This window comes from Perna viridis, chromosome 4 (genome assembly GCF_037379345.1).
Source record: "Perna viridis isolate PV_CMFRI_1.1 ecotype Kerala chromosome 4, ASM3737934v1, whole genome shotgun sequence".
Classification (NCBI taxonomy): Eukaryota; Metazoa; Mollusca; class Bivalvia; order Mytilida; family Mytilidae; genus Perna; species Perna viridis.
In genome coordinates, this window is record NC_142448.1 from 43,391,414 (window position 1) to 43,415,391 (window position 23,978).

Genomic DNA, 23,978 nt, shown 5'->3' on the forward strand with positions numbered 1-23,978 from the left:
AAAAACCAAGTTTTTTAAGGATTAAATTGTTCCAAAATTTCTGAAAAGGAATTTTTTAACATAAAATTTACCCGCAGTGCTGACATTGGTTCTGATGGAGCATTCCATACAGCAGACATAAGACCACTTGATCCACGAAAGAATTCTATTGGACGAAGTAAAACATCCATTAATGACAATGTCATTCCAGCTGTAGCCTCTGGTCCATCTTCTGGGACTTCTTCATTTGTGTCTCCAGTCCCTATCAATGCTTCTAATCCCTCAGCATACAATTCAAACTAAAAATATATCAGATATTTCAGATATAGTTTGAGATGGTGCTTTTTATCTGCATTGATTTTGAAATATGTCAAAATTGGAATAATCTGTGTAAAAAAATGTTCATTCCTCCTATTTGTTCATTTTCCAAAATCACAATCACCAGTAGTGTAATCTTTTCCAAAAATACTCAGCAAAATGTCTACAGCAAAATATCAAGACACATAGTAACCTAGTACAGTGAAACTTGTCTAAAACAAACCCTGAATAGCCTGAAAACCTGTCTAAACCAAACCACGAATAGTCTGAAAATCTGTCTAAACCAAACCCTGAATAGTCTGAAAACCTTTCTAAATCAGACCCTGAATAATCTGAAAATCTGCCTAAACCAAACCCCAAATAATCTGCAAACCTATCTAAACCAACCCTGAATAGTCTGAAAACTCTATTTATGCCAAGCCCTGAATAATCCGAAAATTTGTCTAAAAAAACAAAATAGTCTGAAAACCTGCCTAAACCAAACCCCAAATAGTCTGAAAACTTGACTAAACCAAACCCTGAATAGTTTGAAAACCTGTCTAAACCCAATATGATTAAAATTAGATTATCAATTGTTCCATTCAGTCACTGCATGTAGTGACTGAATGCAAGAATTGATAGGTCTAATCCAGACACTATTTAAAGTTCTTTTTTTTATATAAATTTAAATGTATTTTGAACCTTAGTAAATTGAAACCTGTCTAATATGAACCAATTTTAAAAAAATCAAAGTGGTTCAGTGTAGACAGGTTTCACTGTTCGTGACTAGAAACATAAATCAACACAGACATCAGATTCTACTCACATTAAATATTGGCTGAGTGATGAATTCATTATAAATGCCAACATCCATCCCACTTCTCTTCATGACACCAGTTCTAGCTGTTTCCTGATGAAGGTAGTATGTAGAATTCAGATCTTTCATTGCTGCAAAATGAAAGTAAAAACATATTTACTTCATTGATTCTTAAAAACATTGATGGAACTAGTAACTTAATTATTGATTTAAAAAAAAACAATGTTCTAGGATTCCTATTTCCTGTTTTTTTTTTTTTTTTTGGCGAAAGTAAAATTAAGGTCAAGGATTGTTACGACTTAGTGATCATATCCTTTGGGAATTCATTATATAATATTATAAAAGCTATTTATTTTTATTGAAAACTTTGAATTAACATTTATACAGTTGTATTTGAGTACTAGTAATCACTCTACCTTTGACACAATTTTTGAAAAAAATCTCAGGACACTGCCTCACCATGCATTGAAAGATATTATTTAGCTATTAGGTATAAGTTTACTTTTGCGTTGCACAAAAGACAGATTACTGTTATACATAACCAATACAGAATGGTTTATTTATTGGATAATATGAAAATCTTTTGCATGCTTTTGTTTTATTGTAACTTTCTGATATATATCAATATTTACAAGTGGAAAACTGTATATCCTCTCTGTAAATATCAACAAAGTTATCGTTCAGCTGTCATAATAACATCGAATTTCTTGTTTGGTGTAATTTGGTTATATTTCAACTTTCTACCTCCTTCAAAATATAAATCATTAATGTCTACCTGCCATAATTCCAGTGAAAGCACTTGATTTTCCTCTATGGCCAAAATAATTGTAGTTATTTATTTTATATTTAATGAGCGCTGCTTTCAAACTTTCCCTGAAATAAGACAGAAGAATTATCAAATGTATACACACAATCATAAATCCACAGAATTTTGTAACAGTTTATGTATTTTTTATTGGGTAATGAAATAATGAAAGAACTTAAAGTGAGTTTGCTCACATATGGTATCCCATGCCATCATATAGGACACTCGGTCCCATAAATAAGCCCAACCTTCAAAAAATTTCCACACCCAAGCATTTAATAATCAAAGAACCTCAGTGAGCATGCTCGCATACCCCATGCGTCCCCATGTTGGATACTCAAATAAATTTATTTGTAATAGAAATACATGTAGAAGTTTGAAGCGCCAGACTGTGATTTCTTTGAGTTTTAATTTATCCAAAGTAAATATCATCAACAAAATGTACACTTGACCTGTAACTTGTCATGGTGAACTTATATACCAAAAATCATGTCATAATCTGCAATCGTTTAGAAAAAAGTAAAAAAAGAAAGGTTATTTCTGTTCAAGGCCTTTAATTTCGGTAAAAATCATCAGAGCAAAATGAAAGTTAAACTTGACCTGTAACTTATCATGGTGAACTTATATACCAAAAATTATATCAATATCTGAAAGCGTTTCAAAAAACAGTCTGGAAACTGAAGATGGACTTACGGACTGATGGATGTGTCAAAACCATTATACCTTCTGCAACTTTGTTGCGTGGGGTATAAATGTTATACTAGCATCAATGATTTAAGAGTCTTTAAAGAAAAAGTTACTAATGTTTAAATTCTTGCTTGTTATCAGTAAATCACAGTATAAGTTCACAACCAGAAAGTACCAACAAACTATCCTTTTCATCATGTAGATTCATAATCTAAATTTTTTTTTGCTTTTTTAAAGTTGTTTTAGCTTATCTTTTTCATAAGAATAAAATTTCACATTATTGGATGAAGAAGGCACTTGTAGCAAATGAGTCAAAATATCAAGTGGTATAACAACTTAAGGAGGTAGACCTAGGGTAAGGGACATAACTCATGAAATCAGTAATATGTTTGCATCATATTCAATTTCACCAGTGCCTCTCAAGCTTTCCTTTGAAGCAGAATAAAATGAATCCAAGTTAATTAGATGCTTACATAAGATTGTAAAATGCTGAAGACAAATGTTCCAATGATTTTTAAGATTTGTGTTCCTTACTCTAGGTCTACTTCCTTAAGAAAAGTCAATATATCATCAATAAAACAGTTTACTCTCTATTTCAATTTATATCTACATCTAAAAAAGAAATAAATAACAGTTTTAGGTTCGTAACAAACTTCATCAAATATTTTTTTTTAATTTAGTAACCATATATACAAGAATACCAATCATATATATTGCAAATTTCTATATGCTGTACATGTGTTTCAAGGAGTAACCTCACATCAGCAGCATTATAATCAAATACATAGGAAGATCGGAAGAAAAAAAATAATTGTATGTAAGAAACACTCAAACTATTGAAATAGGAAGCAAAATCCATCATCAAGAGATTCTACTTTGTGCAATACAAGGAATGAAGCCATAAATGAGGAAACATTCTCTGAAACACTCCAAATACTGTATAATCATTAATTTTCATGGGGTTAAAATTTGGTAGCTTTGTTTTCGAAACTGATTGTACATGGATTTATTTTTGTTGACTTTGTTCTACCCACAAAATAAACATAATTAAATTCCCAAAAGAAAATATCTGCTTTTACAGTACTTCAAACAATGATAACTTTACATTATCTAATTTTACATTTCATACATGAGCCAACCTTTTTTCTTTATTCGAACATGAGTTTATGTTTATTCCAGTCCATTAATCAAACACCCAACATACCTGACATTTTGATTTGTGTTTGCCATATCTAATACTCTCTTCACAGTATATAAAGACAGTTCATATTCCTTCCTATTATCTAAGGATGACTTCAGTATATCAAATATTTCATCTGATGTAGGATTCAATTGGAGAAGTAATTCAAGGGCAGCAACTCTAACACTGGAATCATATGGTCTTGATATTTGTAGATAAATCTTTACTAATTTTGATTTTGCCTAAAAAGGAAGTGTGAATTAATTAGCTAAGAAACAAATAACCAATAAAAATTGTCAATAACAGTATTATTATTCACATATTGTGGCCTTATCAAGAGCCTGTGACAAGTAGAAAACGGATACAAAAAAGCTGTGGACGGGTGAACAGATGAATGTTCACCAGGATTGCTTAACTCCTACTCAGAGGAGCAGTCTGTACCTTTAACCACTAGCCACTAGCCCTATGCCCCAGACTAGTAAAAATTTACCTGGGCTAGTTGAAATTCAGTGAAAGTTTGTTTGGTCTATAGGAAGAATAATTGGAATTTGTTGTTCAGGTTAGTGGTTGTTAATGTTTTTAGCACAGACTGGTGGAGGTGTAACGAAATACTATCACTCATACATGTAATTTAATGATGCATCTTTTAAAATATATGTTTTTTAAAAACATAAAACTGTGAACATTAAAATCAAGGTCTAACAATAAATATATTTTAAACGATAGAAACTATTTGCCTCAAATATTGGCTAGATTCAGTATCAAGAAATAAACTGTAAAAAAAAAACCAAACAAACAAAAAAACAAACAAACAAACAAAAACAAAAAACACAAAAAAAACAAAAAAATGTTCTTGTTTGTGTAATGGGAGAGAATGATTTACTTTACAAAATTCATCCTTTAGCCTAGTCAACTAATATCAACATCTTACTATACAGCACAAAGTAGGCAGAACTGCCAGAATTCAATTTGTTTAAGACATTAAGACATCTAACTACACAATTTACACCCACACCTGTATCACAAAATCTCCTGGAAAAATTGCAACATATGTTTTCAAAACACCTGAAAACACATGTTTCTTATATGTTTTACATATGTTGAGGACCATCATGAAAAACATATGCTCAGGAATAAAAAATAAATTCATGAAAAGAAGGTGAATAAAAATCAAATGGTAATCACATGTCTTCAATAGGACTTACTATTTGAAAAGAGATTGTTTTCATATAAGTTAGAAAAAAACTTTTTCCCCCATGTGATTTTATAGGCATAAAAACATAAATTTCCATATTGGTCTTAGATATATGCTACCATATGTTTTAAAACACATGAAAACATATGCTTCAATTTTTTCTGAGTAAAAAATTCAAAAAATATCACATTTACAATAATCAAACCTGATCTTCCAAGAAACCTTTGCTCATTCTTCTTAGGGCCTGAATGGCTGCCAATGATATGGCTGCTGTCTTTCCAGTCTGGGCCCATTCTATTAATTCAGGTAAGAACTCCTGTAGACCAGCATTACCTACAGAACGAAGATATCTCTGTGTACAGCTGTCATCTTCACACTCTTTTAACATCTTTCTGACATGCTGTTTGTATTCCTTAATCACCTACAAAATAAAATGAATATGATATACAAAAAAATACAAAATAAACAAGACATCCAAACTTTAAGTCAGAAAATTTTTTTCTAACAAAAATTAAAAGAATAAAAAAATATATTAGCGATGGCTCACCTAGTGATACCCTCGCTTTCAATTGCGATATAAGGAAAATTAACAGATTCCTCAGTAAACAGGAAGATGTTCTCCAATTTTTCCGAAAATGGATCCCATCATATGTCATACTTATAGGAAGAATGTTTTAAATTTCTGTGATGAGTAGTTGCTGAGAAAACTGTGACGAGAAACACTGTTATGGACACACAGAAACACGGACATATGGAAAAACAGTTTACCCCCTTCCCCTTCATAGCATATGAACCACCTGAATCTATATAGACATTACAATGAAATTTACATGATATCCTTTAGTTTCAAAACTATATAAATGACTCCTTAGGAAATAGATGCCCCACACAACCATCTTATATTTGCAGGTAATTCGTATCTGTTAATTTAAGGAGCAGAAAAATGTGAAAATAATTTGAAGATAATAAGTTTAAATATTTTTACCTCATGTTGGCACTGATCAGGATATTGGCAATAAGTATGGACTAAAGCACCTAAGGCATCACCAACTGATTCTTGTATAATGGCATTGGGCAACTTCTTTTTCATCAAGGTCTAAATTGAGATAAAATTAAAAGAGAACAATATTTTAGTAAAAATAACCTCCTTGATAAATACAATAACTAATTTGTGACCAGGTTTATATTTGTACATATGAAAATGCTTGTTTATGTTTGGTAAATATTAGTTTTTTTGTATATGTGTAAGTTATCATGGCAAGCTATTAGACTAAGAACTACAAAATGCAGCAAAACATGTCTACATTGAACCCTGGAAAAACTAAAAAGCTTTGTGTAAACCAGATTAAGAACTGAATATTTCATTTCTGATGTCCCACTGGCAATTCAGCAGGTACATGTAAAAGCATTGACAGTTACACATTATCAATGACGTGCACTTTGTCCAAAATGTGCAACTGGTCAATGCTTTAATGAATAATGAAAAATAATTATAATTACATTTGACATGTTCCTCTTTTCTTATCTCATCTGTACCAAAGAGTGTTATGAAAAGCACTGTTTTGGTAACTTATTATACACAGAAAATAGGCAATATACAGTGATCAATAAAAATAGTCCAGTAATTGTGGGTGTGGCTTATAAAAATAGGCAGAAATGAGTTTCATGATCCAATTTTCCAATTAAATAATTTTAATGATATATATATAATAAATACAATTATTCTTGTTTACCAGTAGATCCTGTATTACAAAATCTCCTGGGTGTGTATTAAAGGCCAATGCCAGTAAAAGCCTTTCTGGATATTCTGTAGAATAGTCTTGTTCAAACTGTACCAAATCCATCATTGCTCGCTGAGCAAAAGGAGTCTGTGTAGCCGCCCCCACATCTATCAACTGTGGGCTGTAATAGAAATTGTATAAGTAGAACCTAGATGGCTTAAACATCACATTGGAAAATAAAAGTAAATCTAAAACCAGGTGTAATGTGTCCAAAGTTCATGTGTGCCATCACTATCCATAAAAATATTTTCAGGAACAGCTTTTAAAATTTAAACAAAGATTTTTTTGGTATCTTTTTTTCAACATTTATTCATACCTAGATCAACATAAAAAAAACCTTGTAAACAAAATACTAGTTAGAGAAGAATTTTGAGATGAACATTTTATTATGAAAGAAGTAGAAACTGACCTAAATCATTGTTTTTTTTTTTTGCACATGAGATAAGTGTTGAAGAATTCCAATTTCACACAGATTTGTGTATATTTTATCTGTAACAAACATGAGCGTGATTGTATTAATTGATTTCAATAAAAAACACCACCTTTTAATATGATTTTTTTCCCTTAGATAAAATTGGTATTATACATACACTATGTTATAGCTGTCTCTATTTGTCAGTACTTCTTCTATGGTAATTTTTCCAGCATTTCTAAAAGTTCTCAACATTTCTATAAATGCTTTTCCTGATTCAGCAGTTGCTAGTTTTTCACTTGTTAAACTGTCCTTCAATTTCTTCAAAACATCTAGAGGCTGAAAAAATACAAGTGTTGCATTAAAAACTTTAAGTTTCCTGCCTTGAGATAAACTAAAATATTCTTTATCTTGCACTATAAAGGTAATGTTTGAAAAGCTGTCATAACTGATGAATGATAGCCAATCAAATTTTCAACTTTCACTATAGCAGATCACTATGCAGGTGAGGTTATAAAAAGTGTTTCGTAACCTAAACACATTCTATAAAAAAGAAAGTTAAAAGAAGTTATTATAATACTGTAAACTGTATTGATTTTTGTGGTTGCTCATTTTCGCAGATTCTATCATGTTAACATATTTGCGGGTATCAATTTTCGCGATTTCATAAAAAAAATGCTTAGCGTGATAGTTTTAAAATCATTTCGCAGATATCATTTTTCATGGTTTTCTGTCCACTGTGGAAATTAAAACACTGTGGAAATTAGTATGTTTTCAGTAAATGTTCCATACCCTTTGACAATTGTCCATACATGTCTGAACTTCAGCTCCACTTGGCAGCAATGTTGATGATAATGTCTGTTTTAATTCTGAAAAGTATGTTCAATCAAAATGTTTTTAAGCATTTTATTTCCATTTCAAATAATATTTTAATAATAATACAATTTTACAAATACATGTATCTTTTAAATGAAATATTCAAGAAAACCTGAAAAAAAATATGTATTGAGAAAAAAGGAAAATAAATTTCAATATCCCAGAGAAACTTTACATCTTGTTTTAGATACACTTTAAGCCCCTGAATTCAAGTTATCTGCTAACTAAAAGCAGTTTGATCTTAATAAATTACTTACCTCCTAAAGTTGAGATTAGGGCACAATGTAAAAACAATGTGAACTCAAGGCAATTACAGTTTTGAAGTATCCATTCAGAAGTAAAGAAACTGGATATTTTAAAAACTGTGCAAGTGTGAGCAATAAAATAGTGCTCCACCATATGTAAACTATATGCCTAAACTTATGAATACTTGCATGATGGCAGGAATAGTTCCGTTGAATATACTGTATAGTGGAAAATTTTTGCAATGCTCTGATTTTTTGCTATATCTGTGAGGATTGGGGAATTGCGAAAATAAAAGCTTGCCAAATTTAAGTCAAGATGTTTAACTTATAATTCAAAATCCATTAAATTTGCAGCTGCCAAAAATAAAGACTGCAAAAATTTAAAATGAATAAAAAAATGAATGAACAATAGCCACATTTAAAAGGTAAAAGGGAACTAAATAAAGAATATGACAAGAATTCTATGCGTAGCCGTATGTCCCCTGCCGCTGTAAAAAGAGTTGAATTACAAATGTTTGACACTTGTATAAATAGCAGATTCAAAACTTATGTGCTTTCATAAGTCCATGTGGTGATTCAAGGTTAATGTATCTTAATGAATCAAATTAAGTTAGGTTAAGAATTCTTCATACAACAACAAAAAAATCAGCAAAAAAAGAATGTGAAAAATGAACAAAGTCCCATAACTCCCATAAAAACTGACGAATCAAAATTGCAGTTAAGTATAATGAACTACATATGGTGACAAACAATCCTACATAATTTGGTCAAATTCCATTCTGTGGTTTCTGAGGAGTTGCATCCACAAGATGTTCCTATTGCGAATAATGTGAAAAATGAACTAAGTCCCATAACTCCCATAAAAAATTGTCGAATCAAAATAGCACTTAAGTATGGTGAACTTCATATGGTGACAAACAATCCTCCATAATTTGGTCAAATTCTATTAGTGGTTTCTGAGGAGATGCGTCCACCAGGTGTTCATATTGCGAATAATGTGAAAAATGAACAAAGTCCCATAACTCCCATAAAAATTGTTGAATCAAATTAGCAGTTAAGTATGGTGAACTACATATGGTGATAAACAATCCTACAAAATTTGGTCGAATTCCGTTCAACCATTTCTGAGGAGTTGCGTCCACAAGCTTTGGACGGACATTCACTTGGCCTTCACTTGGGGAAAAAAGTTCTAAAAATTTAATGTCCCTAATTATAAATTTTGCATCCATGAACATTACCCGCTATACGGTACATCTTGTCCATATCCTACCTTTACTGAGCTGACTGATGGCATCCTCAATAGATGATATATGTTTTGTTGCTGGTCCTTCAACTGTACTCAGCAGCTGTAATGATTGTCTGGAAATAAATAACAAGTTATGTATACTCATTTAAATGACTACTTCATGTCTTTTACATCTGTATGTACTTCATACAAAATCTTCAATTCAATTTGTTTTTGATGCAGTTGCTATAGTTTCGCATTTTACCCTCTGACCTTAAAGACACTCTTCCGAGGACACACAAGTCACCTGATTCTTTTTCTCAACTGGCCAAATAATGATAACTTAGTTGCATTCGAAAAAACTATATCAAAAATTAAAATTTTGTGCCATGTGTTATTTCCTGAATGAAATGTAGAAAATTATAAGTAAAAAGAACAAATTTTACTGCGTCTGCGATATCTTTTTTAAAAAATAGTACTTGTTTAAACTTTACTGCTTTTGTCCTCAGTTTATTTTGAGGATTCATGGATCAAAGTACTACCTAGCATTACCCATCACCATGACATACATAGGAGATTTATATTTATGTTAGACTTTGGACACTTATATGTACATGCATAAAGAGTAAAAAAAACGCATAGATTTGACAATGATATACAATGAAGAATAATAAGATACTTGAAATGTGTTTAAAATATACTTGACTTTCAATTGCAAGGAGCAAAAATACAGCATAGTATGTAATAATTATGTACAAAGGAAAACTATGATATAACTTACTGAGTGGTGACGACACTATTTATAGATGACTTAATATTAATTGTGACAGTACTTTGGTAGGTTCCGTCAGCTTTTTGTATAACTCCATCAGACATTTGATAATGAGTATCAGATACTGTTGACACTGTTATTCCAAATAACTGCAAAAAAATATTTATCAAAACAATTTTAAAGTGTAAGTGTTTGTAAGAATCAGACAAAAAAAGGAAAAATCATGAACATGCATGTCATGTCTCCACCTATCTGTAAACATAATTTCACTCAAGGATGCTTTCTTTATTTGAAAAGACTATTACATGTATTTGATTCAGGCATCTCTGGATTTGCTCACAAATTTTTCAATAGAATGTTAGAAAAATGAGGTTTTTGACAGAGTTGTCTGCCCTGGAAATGTTCAATATCAATTTACCAAAATGATATGGAAAATCATGTCTGTATTCCCCGATTCTGATGGTGCTAAAAGTCAAATTAAACATTCAAAATGGTGGTTTTTTTTTCATACCATGTTTTACCCACTGCATGATTTTTACAGAGACTGACATTTAATGTTTTTTATAATTCTTCCTTGTCTGCCCAACATTTTCTATCACAGACTTCAGTCTTGATACTTTTGAAATATCAGAATTTCCACAGATTTGTGCTAAATGTGGACAAAAATTGTAGATTTATCACACTCAGTATTATTCTCTGATGAATACATATTTAAAATTTTAATTAAGTAGCACTTCTGTTAAAAATCCTGCAAGATGTGATACATGGTTGGAAAGCCTACATATTTTTATTTTTAAAATTTTGTTTTAAAATGTTATAGCAAACAGAAATTAACACTAGGCTTTTCATATAATCTTTGGTCTTGGTAGATATAAATCATACAGAATCATGAATTGAAAATTAAAAAATTAAGGAAGATAACTCTGTAAATGACACTGGAATAAAATAGAAACCATTGGATTTTCTCATGTGAATTATCTCCTAAAACTTAACAGATTGGAATGAATAATTAAACATTTCATCATAAAGACCCATAAAGCATCTTGATAACAAAAATAAAAATGTGTAGCCTTTTCTAGGGTGTATCACATATAACAGAATTTTCATGATTCTTACAAAGTTTCAGTGGCCGTAAGAACCAAGCAGTGGGTAAAATATGGTATAAAATAACACATATCTTTAACAGTGAAACTTTGCTATTTGTAATGTCAGAATCAAGGAATATAGACGAAAATTTCCATATCATTTCGGTAAAATGAGTTTTAATTTCATTGAAATGGACTTGGAATGAACATTCTACTAAAACAATTCTTAACAAATCCAATGATGAAGAAATCAAATAGTAGTCATTTCAAATAGAGAAGACTTCCTTCAGTGAAAATACATGTATATTGTCAGATTGGTGGGTTTTTGACATGAATATTATAGGTGTTTCCCATTTTGCTTGATTGTTACAAATTACAAAGTTTTTTTGCCTACTTATCAAAAATCCATATATATTTCTTTGATTATTAGATGAAATATTGTAACTCGAAGTAGAACTTGTGTAAGTCTTTCTTCTTGATTTGAATTTCTACTGTTGAAAGGACCAGTTTGCTACTTCTGATTACATAAATATGAAGTAAAGTAGTCACATTTTATATTTTGTGTGATTACCATGCTTATCGTAGTGCAGAAATAGTTCAGTCATATTTTGATCATTGTATTCAACGTATCTGTCAACCCTCCAATATTAGGGAGGAGATTTAAACACAAAATCAATGTAAAATTAAGAATATCCCACATTAAAATGTTAGTTTTGTGGGAAGTTTTTGGTTAAAAATATAGTTCTATGAAAAATACTAAACAGTTGAATTTTTAAAAAAAAAATTTGCTTTTAAGTAAAAATCTCACACATGGGACAGTGTTAATGGGGAATAATCACTGACATGAACTTTTCCAAAGGTTAACAGGTATGATTTAGGCATGAGAGGTTTTCAATTATAGGATTGCAGTTTTTATTCTATGAACAGTCATTTTCCATGCTTTTGGATGGGAGATAAGGTCCATTCTCATGAACTCACTGGGTAACATGGTGAGACGTATAAGCCCTATTAATGTAAAGATACCAGAAGTCTCAAACACACCTTATTAGGGTTGATAAATTGTCCGGCTATTTCCAGGTTTTGACAGTTCTGTCTATTTTTAGTTATAGATGATCCAGTGTTTATATATGATGATGTGCAGTCTCCCGATACATCTAGCTGTCAAAATAATTAAAGGCTGCATTCTATTTACTTTTCATATTAAAACTGAAAAAGCCACTGACTTTTTTCTTAAAGAGTTTTCAGTTGTTAGTGTTGCCATGAAATGTGATGAAAAAAAAATATGAATGTTTGATGATACACAGATGCACAATGATGCACGATTAAAACAAGCATAAATGAAAACAGATTTCAAATACTAGTAGATCGGTGTATCTTTAATAAAATTATCTAGAAATGTACATATTAGATAAGGATAGTGAGTTTCAAAAAAAAAAAAAAATCGACTGAACATTGTAAAAGTTATTCCTGCATTCAGCTTTGTAATGATCAAATACCTGCATGTCAAAAATGCAATATGTCAGTAACTATTAAATCATCGACAAATTAACAAATTTCCATCAAGGGTAACAATCATGTTACATAGACAATGTACCTCTTCTCGATCTCCATCCTGCTCTTGTAGCTGGAACAAGGAAATGATCCCTTTCTTGATGTTACTGCAGAAGACGCTCTCTTTCCCAGGGGCATGAACTTGACCAACCATGCCCTCAGAGAGTTCAAAGTAGACTGGATAGTTCAGCAAGGTAGATAACTCTCTTTTTAAATCTGGTCTAGAGACACTTGACAAAGAGGCACTAGACAACTTGATGGAAAAACAAAATATGTGAAACATTATAAATACAACTAATGTAAGTTTTCAAATTAAAGATCTCATTGATCAAGAAATGCATGTAAATATACCTCAAGTCTGTAACTTACTGAGTAAATATGATCAAACAAGATAGAGTTACATCTTTACAGTGGAAAACAGGTCAGCAGCCTTGAAAAAAAGTTAAAGGTGTTAATGAAAAACATCTTGGATTGTTTCAATAAACAGCTACACTAAAGCATGTGCATTTTTATTTTGCTGTTTAATGATATCCTTAAAACTGTTGTAGATGCCTTTATAACTTATAAAAATACCTGAACTTTCACCAACTGAACATCTCCAACCATAAAAACTGGAGAAACTTCAAAATTTGTACTCAGGTAATACCCAACATCTTTTTGTCCAACCTTGCTCATTTCATTGAACACAACATTGGTAGCATATGAGTATTTAAGAGTCTTCCCAGGAGTCAGTGAGAATGAATGACCTACAATATAAAGTGAAAAGATTAGAACTAAATCAGAACCAAATCCTTAATAAACCAGTATACACAATGACACAAGTCCCTGCATATCAATTTAGATAGATTTTGAACCAAGGAAAACTGAATACCTGTCTAAACCACACAAAATCTAGTCCAAAAAGGGTTCAGTTTATATATATTTCACTGTGAAATGAAACTGATTTGAATGTTTTTGCTTGTCCCTCAGTATAAAAAACAGTCCTAATAAAGAATGTGAAGACTATATTTTGTACTTGTGATAGGTTAAGCTACTCTTTCCCACTTTAGTTTAGTTTAGAGATGTGAAAATGACCAATTTACATTCAAACCAATACCATATATACATGTAAAATATAATTTTAGCGGTAATTATAATATTCATGTTAAGAAATACAAATGCAGGGTCTGACTTTAGAGGTTGTCCTGTGCAACAAGTGAAATTACCAGTTGGAAAAGTAGAAGTTACAAACATTCCCACAGCTTCAGGCAAAGTACAACCAAATTTCATGGGTTTTTTCAACATGTATTCACTTAATTTTGGGCAAGTAGAATTATCATTAACCTGCCCAATAATACAAAGTTCACAAAATATTTACATCATACCCTGTAATACTAGAAATTCTAGCACAAGTGTAAAGCATACAGAGCTGAGAATTGGGCTAAAGCTAAGTAAGATAAAGCATAAAATATGTACATAACAGTGCAAAAGGTGAAAAGGAAATGCTATAATAAATATCTGGACTAAAGCATGTACATGATGGGCTTATCACCCTTTTTTGGTATCCAATTCATTTAAGCTAAAAATATGAAAATAATTAATTTATTTAAAATATAATTTCAGTAATTATATTTTCAGAAAGATGATTTGTTCTGTTATAACAATCACATATATTGTAGGTTGGCAGTGGAACCTTGCATACAAATCAAGTTAGCAACTACATGTATAATGGAATATTTATTTATAATACAGGATACTTAGCTCAGAACAGAATCAGATGTTCCAAATTCACTCTCAACACTTTCCAATGATGGGTTCAAACTAACAGTGGTCCAAGGTCTGAGACCCTCAATTTCTGAATTTTTTTATACCCAAGTCATGGACCTCCATTCTCCTACCTTGACAATTTATCAAGGATGTTTTATTTTCCTAAACTGGAACTTTGATTTACATTTGATAAAGTCCTGGACTATTAACTCTTAAGTGTTAGTGTTTGTAAGAATCAGGCAAAATTGGAAAAATCAGAAACATACATGTCAAAAACCCCACCAATCTGACTGTAACATCACTCAAGGATAATTTCTGTACTTGAAAAGACCATTATTTGATCTCTGCATCATAGGCTTTGCTCAGAAATTTTTCAATAGAATGCTAGAAAAATGAGGTTTTTGACAGAGTTGTCTGCCCTTGAAATGTTCATTATCAGTGCATTTAAATGAAATTGTAACTCAATGGTCCAGGATGATATGGAAAATCTTGCCTGTTTTCCTTGATTCAGATGGTGAAAATAGTCAAATGAAACTATCAAAATGGTGGTTGTTTTATACCATGTTTCACCAACTGCCTGATTCTTACAGATACTGACACTTAAATGCTTAATTGAACCCTTGAGATGTTAGGTAAAGTTGATGACGTAGATTTTAATACAGTCCCCAACTTTGGAAAGGAACATCTAGTGGTTTGTTGGAAAGGAAATGAACATCTGCCACTGTGTGGAGCTTTATAGGGTACGTGTATATGAATGGGTAAGGAAGGTGAGTGAATGACATACCTAGCACCTTTTTACTACTTTTAATGGTTGGTATTATACGGGCTGAACAAAGAGCACCTTCAAAATACATGTAGTGCATAAAGGTCAATAACTGTACTACAAAACAGCAGAATCTTAATAAATTACTTAATACATTACAAATCACAGCACCTAATATGTCAATACTTCCTTTTTTTCAACCTAACTTGCAAACAAAAAACAGAAAACAATGAAAAAATTAAGGGAGCTACAGCCAATAAAGACAAACATTTCACCAAAAGAGTTATTTCAAATTCTCGTATACTATTTTTTAAGGAATTAGAGTGTGTGGACAAACAGTTGTAACCATAATAAATATACTGGTATATAAAAATACCAGTAATGCAGAAAATGAACTTTTACAGTTATAGTAAATATAACCTTTGGAAAAAAAAGATTTTAAAATTGTTTTATGCATATTAGATAATTTGATACACATGGTAAGTGAAAAAGGACAGAAAACATATTTAAAGTAAAGTAAAATGCTTGGCAGGGAACAGCTTGATACGACCATGAATGTCATACCTTGAACAGTTGTGAAAAGTATGCAAACAACACACAGCTCTACATTTGGATTGTGATTAAATGCCTAACAAGTTAGAAGTAAGAAATATGCAACTTATACCATGTTGAAGAAACTGCTTATTTCTAGCCATTTTTGGGCCATAGCTCCTAAAAGATAAGGGCCATAACCCTTTAAATCCATCAAAACCTTCTTTCTGTGATATGGAACCTAGTTGTGTAATTTCATTAAGATCTATACACTGAAGTTAATGCTTGGAAACCAGTAATATGCTTTCAATGTTTTGTTTTAGAACCATTTTAGCCTAAAAAATTCCTTACTAAATACAGTCGTTACTACCAAGAACTACCCAAGCTTGACTTCAGTGGAATGGAACATTGTGAAACAATTTCCTAAGGATTCCTACATATACTTTTAATATTCTGAAAGTTAAGTTAAGTTATGTAAAATACTTTCTTTTGTTCTCTATATGACCCCTTTTCCTAAACGTAAGGGTTAAAATCATAACCCCAAAAGTCAATACCAACATTTCTTTTGTAGCTTGGAAAGTTGTTGGAAAGTTTTATCAAGATCAACTTACTAATATTGAATGAAACGCAAGTTTTTTGTTTAATGATAACAGAAGACACAATCATACCAATATATGACTAAAATTTTTCGCAGTCATATAAAAATGAATCAATGTGTTATTGATGAATTATAAATTATGACCTTAAAGTATATGTCTTAAACAGAAGGTGTGCAGTAAGTGCTGGGAGTAAACATAGAATAATTAGGAATCATTTTACTGGATAGGATTCAGTGCTTCAATACCTTGCAAAAGGGAATAGCGAGTGAATTATGCATTCATGGAGTCACAAAGCAGAAGAAAATGTTAATTTTCACAAATGATTTTAGAAATAAATAAACTAGATCTAGATTTTAGATAATTTTTAGGACTAAATTTGTTTCTATTAAGTTGGGAAAAATTTGTTATTTTTCCATTACCCTATTTTTAAGGGGAATAAAACAATGTCAGTCAATCAATCGTCAATATTTCAACAGAAATTCTTTACCAAAAAATCAAAATTATCCTGGCATTAGCCAGTCTAAATATTATATAACTTAGGTGAGCGATTCAGACTCTTAAGTCATAAATGCGCATCACTTTGCATCCATCGTCTATGTGTCAGGTTACTGACAATAACTTCAATAAATTTTGCACTAAGACTCTGAAGGTGTTTAGCCAAATAATACTTTTCATTTTTTTTAAATTTAAACTTCCTTGGAATATCAAATTGATGCTTTATATAATCAATATAGAATGAGCTGTGTGTTTATAAAATATAATTAAAGATTTTATCATCAATTACACTATTATCAATTACACTATAATCAATTACGAAAAGTATAAAAGGGAGATAATTATAATGCAAGCGGAGTGATTCCCCCTTTTCTTCAAAATATAATCTATATAGAAGAAAATATTACAATTCATTCAGAGTAAAAATATATTACTCAAAATGAAACAAGGTGTTGCACACTACACCATGCTGAGAATACCCCAAGCCATCAATTTCTGTCAAACCTGTAAAAGGATAACCCAGCAATGCTAGAAGTTGTCTGGCAAACTCTTTTTTGACTTGGTGCCTGGAGGAACGGAATTCCAACCTCTTACATTGTAGGAGTAGTAAAAGGATTGAGACATGGTACAAATCACCTGACATGCACAAGCAACTTACAAAATATCAAAGCATTATCAGGGGTGGGTCCAAGACTTTATGAAAGGGGAGGCGTAATTACGAGAATCAGTTCACAAGGAAATAAAATTATGATGTGTTTAATGGATGAATATAATAAATTGCCATATTCAATACAATATACAGCAGATAATGAAAATTTTTTTACTTATTTATTTTTTTTTTTAAAGAGGGGGCTTACGCCCATTTCCCCCTTACCTTGACCCACCCAATTACCTCCAAGAGATGCAAAAAAAATCTGTTACGAAAATTTCTGTAAGATTACTGAGTTGCATAGTGAGGAGAAAGTAGATGAGGGACGAAACCGGAACAGGGGAGACAGTGTTACAAGTCATTATTCAAAAGCAGTATACCAAATTCGGGTATCAAACAATTCCCCAAATAGAAGCTAGGAAATTTGTTACGAAAATTTCCATTCAGCATCTTCTAAAAAAGTACTCAGTTGATTGGTAAACAGAAAGTATACGAGTAACCAGCCAGAAAAGGGGATCGAGACATGATACAAGACATCATGCAAAAGCAATATGCCAAATATCTAAGAATTCCCTCGTATAGAAGCCCAGATACCTGCCACATGAAAGTGTAACAGATGGACGGATGGACATGGTGATTCATTATAGCCCCTCACTCTAAGGTGGGGGTATAATTATCATTCTAGTAGAAATTTGACAGTATAATGCTTTTATGAACAATGTGTAGCATTTTTTTCATAGTTTAGATTGAAATAGTTTGGATGTACATGCACATACTCAGGTACACCAGCCATTATTTTATACTAATATACCGGTTTATAGAAATGTCACATAGACCAAAATTCAGAATATATATATATAGTCAATTGAATTCTTTACCAACCAGTCCAACTATCAAAGGAAAACTTATTTTAAAAAAGGTTTTAATCAAATCATCCCTTCATACTAATGAATGAGAAAAAATGTATTTAACTATTGGTGACTTCTACATATTTAAAATTGTCCTGGCTTATGCCAGTCTAAATATTGTATAACTTAGGTGAGCGATTCAGACTCTATAGTCATAAATGCGCATCACTTTGCATCCGTCGTCTATGTGTCAGGGTACTGACAATAAGTTCAATAAATTTTGCACTAAGACTCTGAAGGTGTTAAGCCAAATAATACTTTTCAATTTTTTAAAATTAAAACTTCCTTGGAATATCAAATTGATGCTTTATATAATCAATATAGAATGCGCTGTGTGTTCATAAAATATAATTAAGATTTTATCATCAATTACTGTAAAATCAATTAAGAAAATAATAAAAGGGAGATAATTATGATGCACATAGAGTGATCCCCCCTTTTTCTTCAAAATAATCTATAAAGAAGAAAATATTACAATTCATTCCGAGTTAAACATGATCATTCTATATGAAACAAATAATGCACACTACATCATGCTAAGAATTCCACCAGCCATCCATTTCTGTCAAACCTGAAAAAGGATCGAGACACGGTACAATTCATCTGACACGCAAAAACAATATACCAAATACCAAAGCATTAGCTCCAAAAGATGCAGTGAAATCTGTTAAGAAAATTTATATAAGTTTACTGCATGGTAAGGTAACGGAAAGTAGATAAGGAACGTAACCGCTACTGGGGATCATTCATAAGCAGTATACCAAATAGGGATATCAAAGTATCTCCTAAAAAAGTGATAAGTTGATCACTAAACAGGAGCCCCGTGCAGGTCCGGGTGTTAAAAGAATAGGCCTGCAGCAGCGCTAAGCTTGTCGTAAAAGGCGACTAAATAGTGCTCAGAACCCTAGCCGGGGGCTAGGACGCTCTGCCCACAAAGCAACTGGGATGTGTGTCCCAGGTGGTGGAATGGGGTACCCCTGGCGTGTTACAAGCTGGGGTTGTCAGGCTATAATACAGAAAACCTGACCGCAAACCATAGTGGTGCACCGTGTTGGGAAAGATGCCACGTTCATCGCACGTTAAAGAACCCTACTGTGGTATTCTACCGGAGTAGGAACCATAGGGCTCCGCCACAGGAGGCTAAATTGCCCGACCCTACCCACCTCTCCCTATTTCCAGTGGCAATCAAAATTTGTCGACCCCATTGTCCTTGTGTCCCATCCCTTTTTCATTTCATCATTTCATGTTCATTTTATCATCCATTTCATGCTCATCGTCTGAATATAGCTGAAATATTGCTCCTCGGATGTTAAACCCCAACAAACAAACAAACACTAAACAGGAAGTATAAGAGCAACCAACCTGCAGATACACAATACAGGACATCATACAAAAGCAATATACCAAATATCTACCCTTGAATAGAAGCAGAGACATCTGCCACATGAATGTGTAACAGATGGACGGATGAGGTGATTCATATTGGCCCATCACTCTTATAAACATTTTGTGATGCTTTAGACTGAAATAGTTTGGATGTACATATATATATTTAAAACTAATATATATAGAAATGGCATATGGACCAAAATTCAGATTTTTTTTTTGTTAATTTAAAAAAAAGCAAGAATATTCACATGCTTAACCATTGAGGCAAGTGAACTGAATCTTTAATTTGGAAAAAAATATGATCTCATTATATAATAAAAAATGAAAATAGCAATCTTAGGGGCATTTGTAGAACTATCTGACATTTTACAACTCAACTGCAGAAATTTTCAGTTATACATTTACCATGGAACTGCACGTTTAAACTCTAGATTGGTTGTTTGTATAGTCTATTTATTTGTTAACAGAAATTCTCTACCAACCTTTCTGGTTGTTAAAAAAACATCAATCATGTTTTCCTGTTGTTGACTGAAGGGACCTCTATTGTTTCATAAATTGTCCTGGCACTGGCCAGTCTAAATATTTTATAACTTAGGTGAGCGATTCAGACTCTATAGTCATAAATGCGCATCACTTTGCATCCATCGTCATTGTAACAAAGGCCTAACAATTGCTTTAATAAATTTTACACTGAGACTCAGAAGGTGTCAAGCCAAAAACTACTTTTCAAATTTCCGAAGTAAAACTCTCTTTGGAGTATTAAATTCATGTTCTATGTAATCAATATAAATAGAACTGTGTTTCTACAAAATAAAATTAAAGATTTCACCATCAATTACTCTAAAATCAATTATAAAAATTAAAAAAGGGAGGTAACAATGATGCACGCGGTGACACCCCCCTTTTATTTGAAATAATCTATAGAAAAAGAAAATATTACAATACATTCTGAGTAAAAATAAATTAAATATTCTAAATAAAATTATCATTCTAGCAGAAACTTTACTGTATAATACTTTCAGCATGTCTAGTGTTTATCATAAAGTTTATACTGATGAAGGATTTTTATAGTCTACTATAAAAATCCCTGAATTGACAAATAGTTCAGATGTATGTACTACACCTGCCTTTTTTATACTATACAGCTATAACATCTAGAAAATACTGATATACATGTATATATATCAATGGCTCCTGGACCAAAATTCAGAAATTTTCTAGGAAATTTTGCAAGCAAAAATTTTATACTTATCAAAAATATTATTTCATTTTAACAAAAGAAATGATACAATAGCAATCTTAGGGATATTTGTAGAACTATCTGACATTTAACAACTCTACTGAAGAAATTTTTAGTTTTACTTTTACCAAAGAAATACGCGTATAGCCTCTAGATTGGCTGTTTGTATAGTCTATCTAATTGTTACAGAAATTCTCTACCAATCAGTCTGGCTATTGAAAAGACATACATCATGTGTTAAGGGTGTTGACTTACAGGACCACTATATAACTTCATATATTGTCCTGGCATTGGCCAGTCAAAATATTTTATAACTTAGGTGAGCGATTCAGACTCTATAGTCATAAATGCGCATCACTTAGCATCCGTCGTCATTGTGATGAAGAAAAATAACAATAACTTTACTAAATTTTACACCGAGACTCAGAAGGTGTAAAGCCCAAAACTACTTTTCAAATTTCTGAAATAAAAATCCTTTGGAATACTCAATTCATGCTTTATGTAATCAATATAAATAGAGCTGTGTTTCTATAAATTAAAATTAGAAATTTCTCCATCAGTTACTCTAAAATCAATTATGAACTTTAAAAAAGGGAGGTAACAAAGATGCAAGTAGAGACCCTCCCCCCTTTTTACTTAAAATTCTCTATAAAGAAGAAAATATTACAATTCATTTCGATTAAAACAATATTAATTATTCAAAATAAAATTCACATTCTGGTAGAAGCTTAACTGTAATATAATTTCAGAATGTCTACATTTGTCATAAAGTTTAGATTGACAAAGGATTTTTATAGTCTGCTATTAAATCCTTGGATTGACAAATAGTTCAGATATATGGTAGGCATACCTGCCATTTTTTATACTATACAGCTATAGGAGAGTTCGCCAATCTCATTAGTGATGTCATATTCACTAATTTGCATATCATTAAGTGTCAAATTGGTGGGCAAATAAACAACTAAATAAGCAATTGACAATTTCGTGATTAGAATCTCAATTTTCAAAACGTTATAACTTTGTTATTTTATATCCAATTTTGGTTCTGTAAAATGTTTCATTTAGATAAAATAATTCATATTATGTATGTGAATTTATAACTGTTTTCCATGAAAAAATAAATTTGTAGTGATATTTATATGTTACCTCTATTTTTGTATAAAATTATAATTAAAATCTTATGTACATATAGTCTAATTACTGAATATTTATTTAAAAATTCCAAGGATAAAAAGAATTTTATTTGCAATGTTGGGAACCATAAGAATTTTTCAATTATCTTTAAAAATGAAAAAGTTATGATGATTTAAAGTTGATACCCTATGCCACTCAATGGATTTTTTGCCAACCAAAACCAAATCACAGGTAAGTGATGACATCAGGAAGAACTCTCCTATAACATTTAGAAAATACTGATATACATGTATATATATGAATGGCTCATGGAACAAAATTCAAAAATTTTCTTGGAAATTTTGCAAGCAAATAATTAACATGTTCATTAATAAATAAACTGAATGTTTTAATATATAAAAAAAATATATTTACGATTTCATTTTTACAAAAGAAAGCTAACATAGCTGACATTTTACAACTTTCAATAACTATTACTATGGAAGTACATGAATAAACTCTAAATCTTTTGACTGGTTGCAGGGGTGGATCCAGGACTTCAGATTAGGGGGGAGGGGGCGCATGGTTAAACATTTTTTTAGGTTAATTTTTTGAAATATTCTTCTAGAGTGGGTGCAATGTAGATATCTTTATTGGTAAAATTAGCGAGAAATTAAAGTTTCAACCTAAAACCGCCTAAATCTACCCCTGACAACCCATGCTTTGTAAATTTTAGGGGACGCACACCTGCCACGCCCACGCCTGAATCTGCCTCTGGGTCGTAAGATAAAAGGAATAAAAAAAAAATAAGTTAGACAAGTTAAAAAAACTTACATCAGCTGCCATGATTGCAGCAGTTGACAGCAGAATTTTTACAAAATGATTACCTAAATGCCTTTCCAAATCACTATTGAACTAAAAAATGTCTTCAACCATCTTTCGGAAATATGGAAGTAAATATTAATGATGTAATTTTGAATTAATTTTTTTCTATATTAGTTAATTCTTACAAAGGTAATCATGCATAATTTTAAAATGAAAGAAAAAATAAACAAGGTTATGTATGCAGCATGGCATGCAAAAAGTGATAACATGTGTAAAATGTGTGTTGTGTGTGCCAACATCAGCAGCAGGTTAACCCAATGTGCACTGAATACATGTTCTACACATAGAGATTAAAAAAAATACTCACAGTGTAGAGTTATTAACAAAAGTATCAAAAATATTCTGACATCCACCAAATTTTTACCACTCATTATGAAATTAAAATGTGAGTGCTTCAGGAAATATGAGTGTGCAGCTATGTCAGTGAACTTTTATAAGTTCTCAAGTCCATCAATGTGTGTTCCAAAGTTCATGTGTACATCAGATTAACTCCAACCCCTATACTACACGTTCAACCATCACTGATAAACTGATTGTCAAACAGTTGGTAATGTTTTGACAGAGCTGTTAATTGATGTTACATAATAAAGCCATCAAAAATGATATCATGATCGGATTAAAACAAAATGATGATAAGAGTCATGGTGTGATTAATAACCCAAGCGTCTTACATTTTCTAAATTCTGTCTTTCGGTTAAAAAAGGGGATGGTATGTTGTTTGAGAAAATGGAAACAAACTAATCCAAAAATTAA

At 31.4% G+C, this 23,978-nt stretch overlaps 1 protein-coding gene across 2 annotated transcripts in view; it reads right to left on the minus strand.

Annotated features, from left to right (window-relative positions):
• Nucleotides 1-23,865, minus strand: part of LOC148620190 (microsomal triglyceride transfer protein large subunit-like) — a 31,514-nt gene extending 7,649 nt beyond the window's left edge. Inside the window, exons 1-16 of one of the 2 annotated variants that reach the window (XM_088580871.1) lie at nt 23,533-23,735; nt 15,438-15,494; nt 13,481-13,653; nt 12,951-13,160; nt 12,398-12,514; nt 10,281-10,420; nt 9,545-9,633; nt 7,946-8,022; nt 7,332-7,492; nt 6,694-6,862; nt 5,946-6,056; nt 5,166-5,381; nt 3,790-4,007; nt 1,869-1,966; nt 1,103-1,224; nt 72-278 (exon numbers count right to left, since the gene is read on the minus strand). In XM_088580871.1, coding sequence (XP_088436997.1) covers nt 72-278; nt 1,103-1,224; nt 1,869-1,966; nt 3,790-4,007; nt 5,166-5,381; nt 5,946-6,056; nt 6,694-6,862; nt 7,332-7,492; nt 7,946-8,022; nt 9,545-9,633; nt 10,281-10,420; nt 12,398-12,514; nt 12,951-13,160; nt 13,481-13,653; nt 15,438-15,494; nt 23,533-23,596 — 2,229 coding nt within the window. In that variant the 5' untranslated portion in view covers nt 23,597-23,735. Of the gene's footprint in view, nt 1-71; nt 279-1,102; nt 1,225-1,868; nt 1,967-3,789; nt 4,008-5,165; nt 5,382-5,945; nt 6,057-6,693; nt 6,863-7,331; nt 7,493-7,945; nt 8,023-9,544; nt 9,634-10,280; nt 10,421-12,397; nt 12,515-12,950; nt 13,161-13,480; nt 13,654-15,437; nt 15,495-23,532 lie in introns of both variants that reach the window. The other variant, XM_088580872.1, reaches the window with a different exon arrangement.
• Nucleotides 23,866-23,978: the final 113 nt, after the last annotated feature.